Source organism: Kryptolebias marmoratus, linkage group LG12 (assembly GCF_001649575.2).
Source record: "Kryptolebias marmoratus isolate JLee-2015 linkage group LG12, ASM164957v2, whole genome shotgun sequence".
Classification (NCBI taxonomy): Eukaryota; Metazoa; Chordata; class Actinopteri; order Cyprinodontiformes; family Rivulidae; genus Kryptolebias; species Kryptolebias marmoratus.
In genome coordinates this window covers 12,417,252-12,429,366 of record NC_051441.1, presented here as the reverse complement: position 1 = coordinate 12,429,366, position 12,115 = coordinate 12,417,252, and the positions used below count along the sequence as shown (strand labels likewise).

At 39.1% G+C, this 12,115-nt stretch overlaps 1 protein-coding gene across 2 annotated transcripts; it reads right to left on the bottom strand.

The window, feature by feature from the left end:
• Positions 1 to 125: 125 nt before the first annotated feature.
• On the bottom strand, positions 126 to 10,690 carry il12rb2l (interleukin 12 receptor, beta 2a, like). Of its 2 annotated transcripts, none has more exons than XM_017421774.3 (15): positions 10,570 to 10,690; positions 10,157 to 10,252; positions 7,776 to 7,920; positions 7,526 to 7,677; positions 7,162 to 7,298; positions 6,849 to 6,996; positions 5,818 to 5,894; positions 5,465 to 5,702; positions 3,771 to 3,968; positions 3,520 to 3,621; positions 3,293 to 3,430; positions 2,467 to 2,628; positions 2,253 to 2,325; positions 1,938 to 2,034; positions 126 to 1,818 (listed from the first exon to the last, which is right to left on the bottom strand). In XM_017421774.3, exons 2-15 carry the CDS (start codon positions 10,230 to 10,232, stop codon positions 1,471 to 1,473), a joined length of 2,091 nt encoding a protein of 696 aa, XP_017277263.1. In that variant the 5' UTR covers positions 10,233 to 10,252; positions 10,570 to 10,690; the 3' UTR covers positions 126 to 1,470. The 2 variants fall into 2 exon arrangements, with proteins under 2 accessions (XP_017277263.1, XP_017277264.1); XM_017421775.3 differs by lacking the exon at positions 10,570 to 10,690 and adding an exon at positions 10,410 to 10,550.
• Between the last annotated feature and the right edge of the window lie 1,425 nt (positions 10,691 to 12,115).

Below are 12,115 nucleotides of genomic sequence, written 5' to 3'. Positions count from 1 at the left end.
ACCTCCAAGAGTCACCATGTTTGTGCTAAAATACAAATTCTTTTGTGTCAAAGATTACATGAAACTTGTCTCCTTGGAAGCAAAATATAAAGGAACGAGGAACGATTTCAGACTTGAACACAGAACGGTGTTGACATTTTATTAAAAACATTCAGCCTGATTTGCAACTTCTTTCAAAAAAATACACAATTACATTTCCTGAGAGGAGCAGCTTCTTTTCTATCCCACAATAATATAATGTAGTTTCCTGTTCTGTGGTGTTTTGCATGATTTGGTTAAAGGACAACACATTCAAAGGTTAGGAAAAGGAGGCAGACATTATTCAGAGCTTTAGGATATTTCTGAACTAAAATAACAAAAACAAAAGCTAAAGAACAGATACAACTTGTTTGTTTTAGTCTAAATGGGAGCTTCCCCCTTAAGGCCAGTAGTTCAGGGTTCCCTTGAGTAAATAAAATTGTTTCAGTCTTTTGTCCATCTGTTCATTAAAGCCATGGACATCTAGAACAGTGGTTCCAAACCCTGGTCCTGGAGGGACACTATCCTGCATGTTCTCATTGTTTCTCTGCTCTTCATCAGGTCTTCGATGTCTGCAGAAGCCTGCTAATCACTCATTCCTTTAAATCAGGTGTTGAAGCAGAGAAACAACTAAAACGTGCAGGACAGTGGCCTACCAGGACCAGGGTTGGGAACCATTGATCTAGAACATACACTGTCCACTGTGGGAGGCTGACGTTTTGTCCAGCAATACACACAGGTGTCACACATGGCACAATCTTTATTTTTCTTACTTATAAAAATATAAAGTCTAAGTGAATATGTGAAAACGACACTTTAAATGAAACATCTGGACACAATAGGTTCAAAACATTTCAAGCTTTAGAGGATATGTGGAAAAATACAGTCACAGGTTTTTAATGTTTTTTTGGGGGGTGTTTATAACTCATAAAAATATAAAACAAACCCAATAAATGCAGTGACATCCTTATTAAATTAGATGATGTTTGATCATTAAGGGTGGGCTGTCTGTAAAAATATCTGCTCCACATATTTTGTGACAACAACATTCTTTATAATACTGCACCAGCCTGGATTAATCTCTCATTCACAAAGAAATTAGTTTAACAAATATCCAATATTTTGTCTTTAAAAAAAACGCTCTCTGTTTACATTTACTTAATATTTGACATGTGGACTATAAAGTGGGAAAGGTAGCAACAACGCAAAAGGATCAGCGTAATGTTAAACAAACGAATCAAATTTAACAAACATCCCAAAAAAAAGCATAAACTGAAAGACAAAACAGAAAGAGAGGGCTGAGTGAGTATTTAATATTTTAAAAATCATCCTGCAGAGACCTTAGAAGCCTGTCCAGAATGTCATCATATCAAAACATATAAAACATGTAAAAAAACGACAACACAGTAATAAAATATAAATGAATGTCCACTATCCCGTGCAAAGAAGGTGTCAGTTTTGGAGTATTTCCAGAGCACTGGGCATGAAGTGCTTTTCATAACCTGAGGTAAACTGCTCATCCTCTGATGAGCATTCATCATTCCTGTCCTCGTCTGAGTCAATCATTTTGCTGTACTCCTCTCTTCCGTATCTGCGGTCTGTCCTGTCGTTCTCCTCTATGACAGTGTCCTCCCTCCGACTGTCTCTGCTGTCTGTCTGAGAACAGCCGGTTCCCATCGCTGGCCTGCTGAAACAGTCAGGGTCTAAAGCCTCGGGCTTAATTTCCACAACTTCCAGGAGAGAGATCATGGGGTTGGGCTCGTAGACGGAAATGCAGATCCAAGTCAAGGGCTCGTTAATCTATGGAGAGATCAAACAAACAGACTTAAACTGAGGCTCAAGTTTGGGTTTCATGAACAGAGAGTAAAAAAAAAAATACTGTGCTGTTGTGAACCCATACAAGTTGCTGCCTGCCTCACCTGGTGCTTCATGTGTTTAAAGATGTGGCTGTTGCGAGGATCCGGCACTTTCCCGTACAGACAAAGCGAACAGATTTTCTTTGGTTCTCTGCAAACACTGGCAGGCACAAAACAGCAAAGGACACAAGACAGGCAGTTTATATACTGTTAGTAATGCAGTAAAATCTCTGAGGTTATTTAAAAAATATCCATAAACGTTGTTCAGAAGGTTTATTAACACTGCTCAGATTTCACTTCACTGGCTGATTGATAAAAGCTATTAGGTGATAATGAACACAACACGAAACAGAGACAAATTTATCAGAATTATCTTACCAAAATACAACGGTAACAACACCAGTTATGATGACCAGCGGCACAAGTGACACCAGGATGGGAATTAAATTCCCTGAGAGAGGAAAAAAATAAGAAAAGGTTTATGTTAAAACACACTCCATCCATCTTTTAAAAACTTTAATAATATAAATTCTAACAAAGGCTCCTAAAATTACCAACAGAAACTAAACAAAACAGAGCTCTTCTGTCGTACCAAAGTCCTCCTGGGGCTTGGTTTTGAATGTTGTGGTGACGTTTGAGCCGGGCCCAGTTTCAGTCACGGCACTGATCCAAACCTGGTACTCTCGACCCTGGCTAAGATCTGTCAGGTGGTGCGTGGTGTCCCCGTGATCCGGGCCTACGCTCACATTGTACACTAGAAGAGACAAAAAACATTTTATGTACAATTATGTCACCAAAGGGTGGTGAAGACACAACTGATTTTATTATGGTGGCTTAAATAAAGTGAGAAACACAAAGAGTCTTATATTAGAAAAAAACGCATTGCTCATTGTTAATACTTGTATTTTAGTTTTCTTACAGAATAAAAAAAATTAGCAGTTTAGTGAGTAAAAAGTCTAATAAAGAGAACAGTGATTTCTCAAGGTTCAGTTCCTTGAATCCTGCCTTTAAACAGGATGGTTATATTTACATTATACAATATTTCAGCTACATAATTACTTACAAATCTATTGTTTATTTTAGTGAGATCAGCAAATCAATCTTTAGGGTCTATTGTTGCAACAAAACATCATTTTTTCATCTTATCTAATCTCATTACTTACATTTACATAAAGTACTCATTTATTAAGCCATGTTTAGTGATATTTAAATAGTGACCTTTATGAATTCTATCATAATTTTCTTTTATGAATAATCTTAATTAAATGCCTGTTAACTATATTATTTATCAGCCTTATAAATGTAAAGCCCTGCATTTGTTCTGTGGAGGGTTTATTTTCATTTTCAAATTAAATAATGTTGCTTTTTTCCATCAAATTGTATTGCAGTGTTGTGCACTGTATTTTGTTGGTTTGTACCTTTTTGTGTGCCTACAACTCCTATTTGGTAGTACAGGATCACCCCATTCCGTTTGGAGATGGGAACAGGCTCCCAAACCAGAGTCACGTCGGTGGAACCAAGTAAAGACACCTTAAACGACGGCACCGTGGAGGGGACTGTTGGAGAAAGAGAAAGCAAGTGAAGTGATGCGAATGAACAAATATCAGCTCAAAACTTAAACATATATATTTTTTAGTATACTGACCTCCCAGAGTGGGATATCCAGTCGCTGTTGAAAGCTGACGGATTTCATTCAAGTTTGTCACTGCAAACAATGACACTTGGTACGTGTTCTTTATTAATGCACCTACAGAGGGAGACACAAACCAGAGGAACCATCTGTTCTGAGAACAACCTTCATGTGTTTAAAGCACACTCCCGACGAAGAGTTGCAGAAACTCAACACTTAACTTTCCAACCCATATAGTAAGAACAAGCTTTGCAAACAACACAGACCTTTAAAAGAAACTGTCGTCTGCTCCTTGTCCACTTTGATCCAGTCGAAGCTTTTGCTGGGCGGCCACTCTTTGTATTGCACCACATACTGCATCACATTGTCAGTGGAGGGAGAGCGCAGCTCCCAGGACACGGTGAGATTCCCCTCGTTCATCTGCAGCTCAACTCTTCGATCATTTACACCTTGGCGACCTTGACCTTGGCGAGAGACGAAAGCTTTGTTAGTCTCACTGAACCCCAGGAGAATCATCATTTTAAAACAGTAACTATGATTAAACTGCATTAAACTGCAGGTTCAGGTCCTAATTTATAAGAAGAACGCTGTCAAAATAAATAACACAAGCAGCAGCCACTGAAAAGGTACCGAAGGGGCTCAAACTAACTTAGATTACATTTCTACTGGATTTAAATGCTTCAATTTTAAAAAAATCATAGTTACAGTGAAAATATCTGCTTAATTAACAAATGAGTTCAATTATATTTAATAGTTTTTCAGTTTTACACAACAATCTGTAATCCACTGAGCAGATGTTTGAATAATTATTTGATTATTTAAAGACTTGTTAAATGAAAAACTGCTGATTTTTGTGAAAACGTTGAGGAAACTGTCCTCTCTGATATGCTGTTTTAATTTGCTGCCATGCCGATGTGACCTATGTTGAGATCAATTCAAACATAAACGTGAAGAATACAACCGTATTTTTAAGCAGCACTAATCCAATTTAAAATCCCAGCAGCGTTTAAAGGCATAAAACACCTTTTGGCGTCTCGCAGAAGCTTCTTTTATTTTTAGCGAATAACGTCGGACTAAAGTGTGTTAAAACTGAAAATAAGACATCTGCATTCAGGGTAAAAGAATCCTTTTTAAGACATGCACTGGTTTTAATTTATCAAATGGAAGCTGAATGTCACGTCACCTCTACATCACCTGTGTGGCGCTCTCCTATACCAGTCTGCAGACAGCAGTCTGACTAAATCAGCTCTGTTAACGAATCACTTTCCACGTGGCGCAGGTCAGAACTACTGAAGTCGTTTTTAACTCAGAATCAGCAGCTCTGGATTCATTTAGCTTCTGATCAGCTGCCCAGAGGAATACGACAGATAGCAAAGTTAGATGCCCAATTGTTCTTCTGTTACAGTTTCACAGATGAAGACTAGCTGCAGCGTCTAAAAATTTAAAAAAAAAAAAAAATACAAGAATGTGTTTGTGCTGAAGCTGACACTCTCTGATTATAATTTCATTTGATTAACTTTTACCAAGGTGGTTTTTGTTTTGTTTTTCCAAATACAATGCAGCATCTTTGAAAGTCCGATATACGTTTTTATAGAAAAAAAAGCAACATGTTACTCTAAAAGAAAAAAACCTCCACAAAGATGAGGAGTTTTTGTTTGGAGGCGAGGCTTCCCATCTGACAAACAATAACACTGAAAATGTTACGTTTATATGCAAGACTGATATTTTCTGTTGTCTCCATCCCACGTTAATGTGACTCTATGGGGACTTTAGTGAGGTCCTAACAGTCACTTTTAGAGATGCAGAGGTGAACGGCTGAAAGGCTTGGATAAAAGTCAATATTTTTGTGATAATTATGTCAAAAATTGACACATCTGAATCAGTTTTGAACCACTTTGAACCCGAAGATGAATTGTTAATAGGATTTCCACGCTTTTCTAAAATCCTGGCAAATTGTTACCTGGTTCCGGTATAAATAGATGAGTGGCATTGGTGGCACCTAAAGCGTTGTAGGCTGAAACACTGACGGATGACACGTCTTCCAGAGACGTGGTAAGGCGCCACTTCCCTTCATCGTACGCCCAGAGGCTGCCCGAATTAACCGCGCTCACGTTGATCAGCCTCTCCGTGCCGTTCCCGTAAGAAATCCTAACTTCAAATCCTAGGATGAATCCCAGCGCCTGAGAAAGGGAAAGATTCTGGACAGGGCAGACATGAGAGAGAGAGAGAGAGAGAGAGAGAGAGAGAGAGAAGGCAGTGAGTGGGGGGGGAGTCCGCTTTTTAGTGCGGGGCGCTCGTTGGTTTTCGACTTACCTTCCAGGTCAGAAAACAGTCAGAACTGGATGAGAGCGTGACGCAGTCCACCCAAACATCCACCTGCCCAACTGGAGCTGAACGCAAACGAGACATAAAGACAAGGAGAAAAATGAACAAGAAAGATCAGAACTATCGACGGTTATGTAGATGAAACCACATATTTCCACGTAATTTCGGTCATTACGTTATCTTGAAACAGAAATTACGAGATAAGGAATTTCTGTGAAATTACTTTTCAACCTAAAAAAAGATGTGATTTCCAGTCAAAAACACAATGCCTGTCTCTTTTCAATGGTATCCATATTTGTAAAGCTCTTTAGTTGTTTTTGTGTGAGTTGTGTTGCTTAACAGCCTGTTTTTATTTTATTTTACTTTATTTGACTATTTTCCTTATTCTCTTAATGTACAGCAGTTTGGTCGACCATGTTTTGTTTTTTAAATGTGCTTTATAAATAAATTTGATTTCTCCTTTTTGTGAAAAAAATTAGAAAAAAAAGTTTAAAAAAAATGCTTTTCCTGTCTGGATGCCTTGAACTCATTTACTCCTTTGGCTTGTCAAACACACTGCCTGGGAATTGTTACTTTCTTCAGCATCTTTACAAAAATGTACGTAGATGTTAACTTGATTAAAACAAAGAGAAATAAAAAACTTGAGTAACTTTTGCTCTTTTTCTGATTTGATGTTCTTTAGTTGGGCTCTCCAGCACAACCACAGACCTCACCACTCTGCTGAAGGACAGTTAACACAGATTTTAGTGCAAAACAAAGTGCAGGCTGTCCCAGGTTCAATAAATCCCAGATGTGATTTATTATTTTGAGGGTCAGATTAAGATGGCCCAAGGCATGCCTCTGGCCCTCAGTTTGTATTTTGCTCAAAGCTAAGCTGCTCAGTTATGATGGTGGCATCTCATCTAATGTTTATGAGTAGAACCTAGGGCTGCTGAATATTGTAAAAAGACATTTTTTCCACTCTTTATGTACGTACTTAAGCATTTTGGCTGTCCCAGTCCCAGTAAATGAAAACTCACCTAACTCCGGACTTCTTGCTCGATAGATTTCACTCCATTCACTCATCAGGGTTGAAAAGCAGCTACAACGGACTTGAAACTCAAAAACTGTGTTTGCCTCTGGGTTCTCCACTCCGTAGCTGTTATGTAGTCCCTTTTTATGCTGCGCCTAGGGACAGTTTGGCATTAGTTTCGCAAACAACTAAAAAGTTGTGGGTTGGTAAAACGCACCTTTACTCTGTTGTTTTGTTTTGTTTTCAGGGCAAGAGAGTAAAAAGTACTGAGAGAAATTAAACCACAGAGGGAAAAAAAAAAATTCTGAACCCAAACTGACCTCAGACCAGTCTTGGTCCTTGGTACGATATCTGACTTCACAGCTTCCAACAGCCTGCTGCTCATGACAGGGAGAGTCCCACTGAATCTCTAATGTGTCCTGATCGTCTGATGAGATTGTAGGAGGGGGTCGTTTTACTACACAGAGGGGCAGAAAGACAGAAACATTTTGACTTGAAATATCACTCAGCTCAAAGCTGATACTTTAGGATTAGGTTCTAATCAAAACCAAGGTTTTATTTATTGCAATCAGAAACTAATATGTTTCTGGTCGTCCAAAAGGCGCCAGAAACTTCTATAAACCTTGTTCCTGAGCGGGATGTTTTCTGAATTAATGAAATAAAAGAAATGCAGTGTTGGCTCACTGATGTTTTCTGTATTGAAGACAACCTCCTTAGATTTGACAGACCCGTGCTGGTTTTCAGCCTGGACCCAAACACGGAGGTCTTCATGGCTAGGAAACTGTTCAAGAGTGATACTCCCATCGGCACTACTACCACCAGTCCTTTGGCCCTCACTGGAAACAAAAAGAGCAAAATGGGAGGAGTCAAAACCTATTCCAGAGCTCATCTTTAAACGGCAAAATCTGTCAGATGATTCAGAGGCGGGATTTACTCATTATTCACTGGCTCCCAGTGAAGGCTGTAGGTAGTGGAGTTGTCAGGAGGTGGATCCGGACTCCAAACGCACTTTATGACTGAACAGGCATTCTGGTCACATGGTCTGATGCAATCAAGATCATAAGGAAGAGCAGGAGGACCTACAGAAACACGAAGAGAAAAGGACATCAAAACAGACTTTGCGTTTAGATCCAGGGGAAATCTCGTTCAGTGTTCAGGCTTTCACCACAGGTAAAAACCGCCACAGATTGTTTGTGAAGTGGCGTTCAGATGTCGTGGCGTTCATCATCTCTGTGGTGAAGACATACGAACCCTTCCTTCGCTCATCTTCAGCTTATCTGCAGATGTGTGATGTTCGCTTCAGGGTTTTCCTGTGTTCAACTACCTCTATTCGACAAAGCTTCTTCAGAGCAGAAATCAGATTGTTTCACCTCAGAAAAAAAGATGTTCTTAAAAAAACATTCTGCTTATTTTTCCTCCTAACATTCCTTTGAACATAGCCAACAAAATTTACTATTTTGATTCAATCAGTGCAACTTAGTCCCTCTTCTTAAGGCCATTCTATGTCACTGAAAAGCAGGTACAGAGATGTTATTATTCTTGCTGTGGTCTTTTTCAGGCAATGAATGGTTTTAATTTGCCTATTGTGCAACTTTGGCTTTTTATTACAACTTGTATTTGTCCTGAGGTGGTTTTTATACGTTTAGAAGTTATTTATTTCCATTTAAAGTTGCAAAAAAATGTTGTACAAGGATCTTTTATAGATAATGAGAGAGACAGGCTGAGAAAACATTCTTCTGAGGGTGCAAATATATTTGTTGTGGCCAATCCGTGAGTAAAAATGAACCCTTCCCACATTCTCTGAGCTGAGTATAAATCCTGGCATTAGTCATTTTGGAATACACTCATACTATCACAACAGGAACTACGTCTACTGGTAGAAAAAGTCAATCAGTGAACATGTTCAGGAGCACATAAAGACGCTGAACCAAGACCGGCGCAAACAGAACAATGCCCAATCAAAATACTCCCCCCCCTCAGGTTTGACAGAAACATGACTTCATCTTCCCCGATCACATTTGAGGTGGCTAAATACGGACAAATACAACCACGTGACCTTGTTCCATTGCTCCTGAGTGCACTCTGTGCTTTTTTAGCAAACTGAAGCCTTTTTTTTACCAATCAGGCCTTACCGATAAATTGTTCTCTTAGAGTCTTAGACTGTATGTCTTTAATTAAATACAGGTTGTGTATTTTATTTTGGGACATGCATAAGTTAACCCAAAGAGAGACAGACTGACAGACTATTGATCTATCTGGAAAGTAACATTTCACTTTGAACATTCGTCATCTGGAATAAACAGCTCCTAGTGTTGAATCACATCAACAGAGACATGCAGAAGTTTTTTGCACAAACAATGGAAGGGGAAAATAGAAATGAAACCAATGAAGCGATGGCCAGTAGTATCACAATGAGTCACAATAATCAGGAGCAATGACCGCTGTGAGAAACTGCAGGGACATCATGAGTCAGAAAAATACAAAATACACCCAACCCTTTATGGTAGAAGTGTCTAATATCTTGCTTTAAAAAAAAAAAGAGAGGCTTACGAGTTTTAATTTGTGTTCTCGTGGAGGGAACGGTCAAAATCAAACGAGGCGAGAAAAAGGACAAGCAGACTAGCCGGATAAAAAGATAAAAAGAAAACAGAGAAAGAGACAAACAAAAGGTGCACCACTCTTAACCACTCAAAACAGAAAGAGCGTTATATTCACTCACACGCCCATCCAACTCTCCTTGCAGACGAACATGCTCTTTCTCTCTCTCTCTTTCATCACAAACCTGTCCCCTAACCCGTTTCTCATAAGCCTACGCACTTCTAACAGTAATCATACCTGCATACGAGACATTACAAGAAAGCACAATGGCAGCGACGTTAACAGGAAATAAACAGCCAGGCTGAATGACTGTACTCTTCCTTGAAGACCACTTCCCCTTCAATACAGCTAACACATCAGGCTGAAACACTCTGTGCAGAAAAATGAACTTCTCTGGGGTGGCTACACGGCCACTTTTAATTAACTAGAAGAAGCTTGAAGTGGTTTTCAACCTGGATGGCATCTGGTGCACTCTAGTAGTTTACTGCAATTGATTATAGCTCTTCAAGTTATTTACCAATAACTGGAGACAGCTGAAAGCATGGACAACAGGGTTCACGTATGCAAAAGTATTAGTAACTTAAGTGGTTGTGGGTTTTTTTGTTTTGTTTTGTTTTTTAACCAACCAAATGTATGTTTTCCTTTAAATGGAGCAGAGGAAGAAATGACTACAAATGTGACAACTTTTAAGAAACTTGAGCACAAGAAGCAGCCCACCTGAAGAGACGCAACAGCCCGGCAAGATGACCACCAAGATGGGCAGCAGCAGCCACCTCGTCGTAGGTGTGGCCATCACGTTTGGGCTTCAAGTGTCTGTAAAAGGAAACACAGAATTACTAACACTCGAACATGCTACAAAATAGCCACTCCACCGACCGAAAAAAAAGTGCTTTTGCTTGTTTGTTTGTTTGTTTTGCAGTAAAACTAGCATGCGAAGCGACTGCTGTCAACTCCGAGGTCATGCGCTTACCGTTATAACCACTCTCCTGGTTAATGTGCTACAGAGTAAAAACTACTTAACGAGCTCTGTGTCATTCATTGACGGTCCAAGCAGCTAACCGGTTTGTTTTTCAACATATATATTAAAAAAAAAACGTAAAATAACTGAATAAAAAGTACAAAACATTTACCTCATCGCAAGACACATGGAGCTACACACGGACGTTTCCAAACGTTGGTCGGCGTTCTTGTCTGTAAGAGTCGACCCGTGGCCCCGCCCATTTCTGGAATTGCCAGTGACGTCAGCGCGGCCGCAACAACCTGCCCGAGGCTGCACAGGAAGCGGCTCTGTGAGACTGTTGTTCAGAGCAGGGGATGGGGATGCGCACGCTTCGTGCACGTCCTCGAAACGTGTCAGGGAGGCCCAAGCGAGTCTGTTGTTTTCTCGAGGTTTAATCACAATGAAATAGAACAACATCTACATGACGCATAATGATTCAGAATCCCCATAAGCACAAGAAATAGGCGCTTTTGGTTTCATTTTGTCTCTTAATGCCTCTACTACTATGTCATTTGAGCTACATTACTGTACAAAAGGCCACATTTCTTTATACTTTCCTTGCAAGGAGTTAGACTTTCACATAACCTTTTAAAATGGTCTTGAGCAGTAGTTCTTTAGACTTTTTCGAAGGTCTTTCGTAGTTTTTCTTCAGACTGGATGAGTTTTAAGTCACTTTCAGTCCAGTCATTTTCAGAGGAATGATTATTAAACCAGGAAAACGCTGACCTATGATTCAACCAGGCATAAAAAACTCAAATTCAAAGGTTGAACCAGTTTGTGGACACATAACAGACAATCTAACATAGAACCCTTTTTATAGGATCTGAAAGCATTTTTTTTTATCTCCAGCCTACAACAAAGCCACAATTTGTTCCAATTTATTTTGTTGAAACCTATTAAAGTGACACAGTTTGACACATAAGCAAGGCAATTACTGCAGAGCTAGCTAAAATTACACAGTGATAATCAACTAATAGATGATGAAGTTCTCAAGTCCTGTTTCAGGTCTTTGCTGGATACTGTTCTTCTGCTGCTTCTTTTAGACTTGACATTTCTTGTTTTTTGTTTTGTTTGCTAACCATCCATTTTCCTCTTTTTAGGCAGACACTGCACAATATGCTGTCATGGTCAGCATGGACTGGAAAAAAAGCTGCCAAGGTTAGATAAAAAAAAAAAATTGTGAAGGACCCCCATAAAGCCTGAAGAACTATTGATAAAGACAACTTTTAAAGACTACAAGAAAGTCTGGCTTCTTGGAAGCAAAATATGAAACATTAGATGTTATTTAAAACATTTGTACAGCATCGTATAGCTCTAGATTGAAAGTTAGCCTTTGCTGTTTTAAATTAGATTGCAAGTTTTGGAGCCTGCAAAATGTAGAAGACGTTTATGTTTACGTGTATGTAGATGTTTTGTTGTGTTGACGTTTCATAATTTGTGGTGAAGAAAGTTTGGATATTTAATTTGGATTTGGATATTCAAAACAAACAGAATCCTGCTTGTATAATGTGGTTTACTCTGTTTCTGGATAAGGAAAATGATTTTAAGAACAGCACACTGCATCTGAACTGCATTTTAATTGTTTTAATGTCCTTCTGATTCCTTTTCTCTTTATTTAGTTATGAAGCCTTTCTTGTCTTCAGTATAATACTGAAGAGCACATTAAAAGTGTCTAG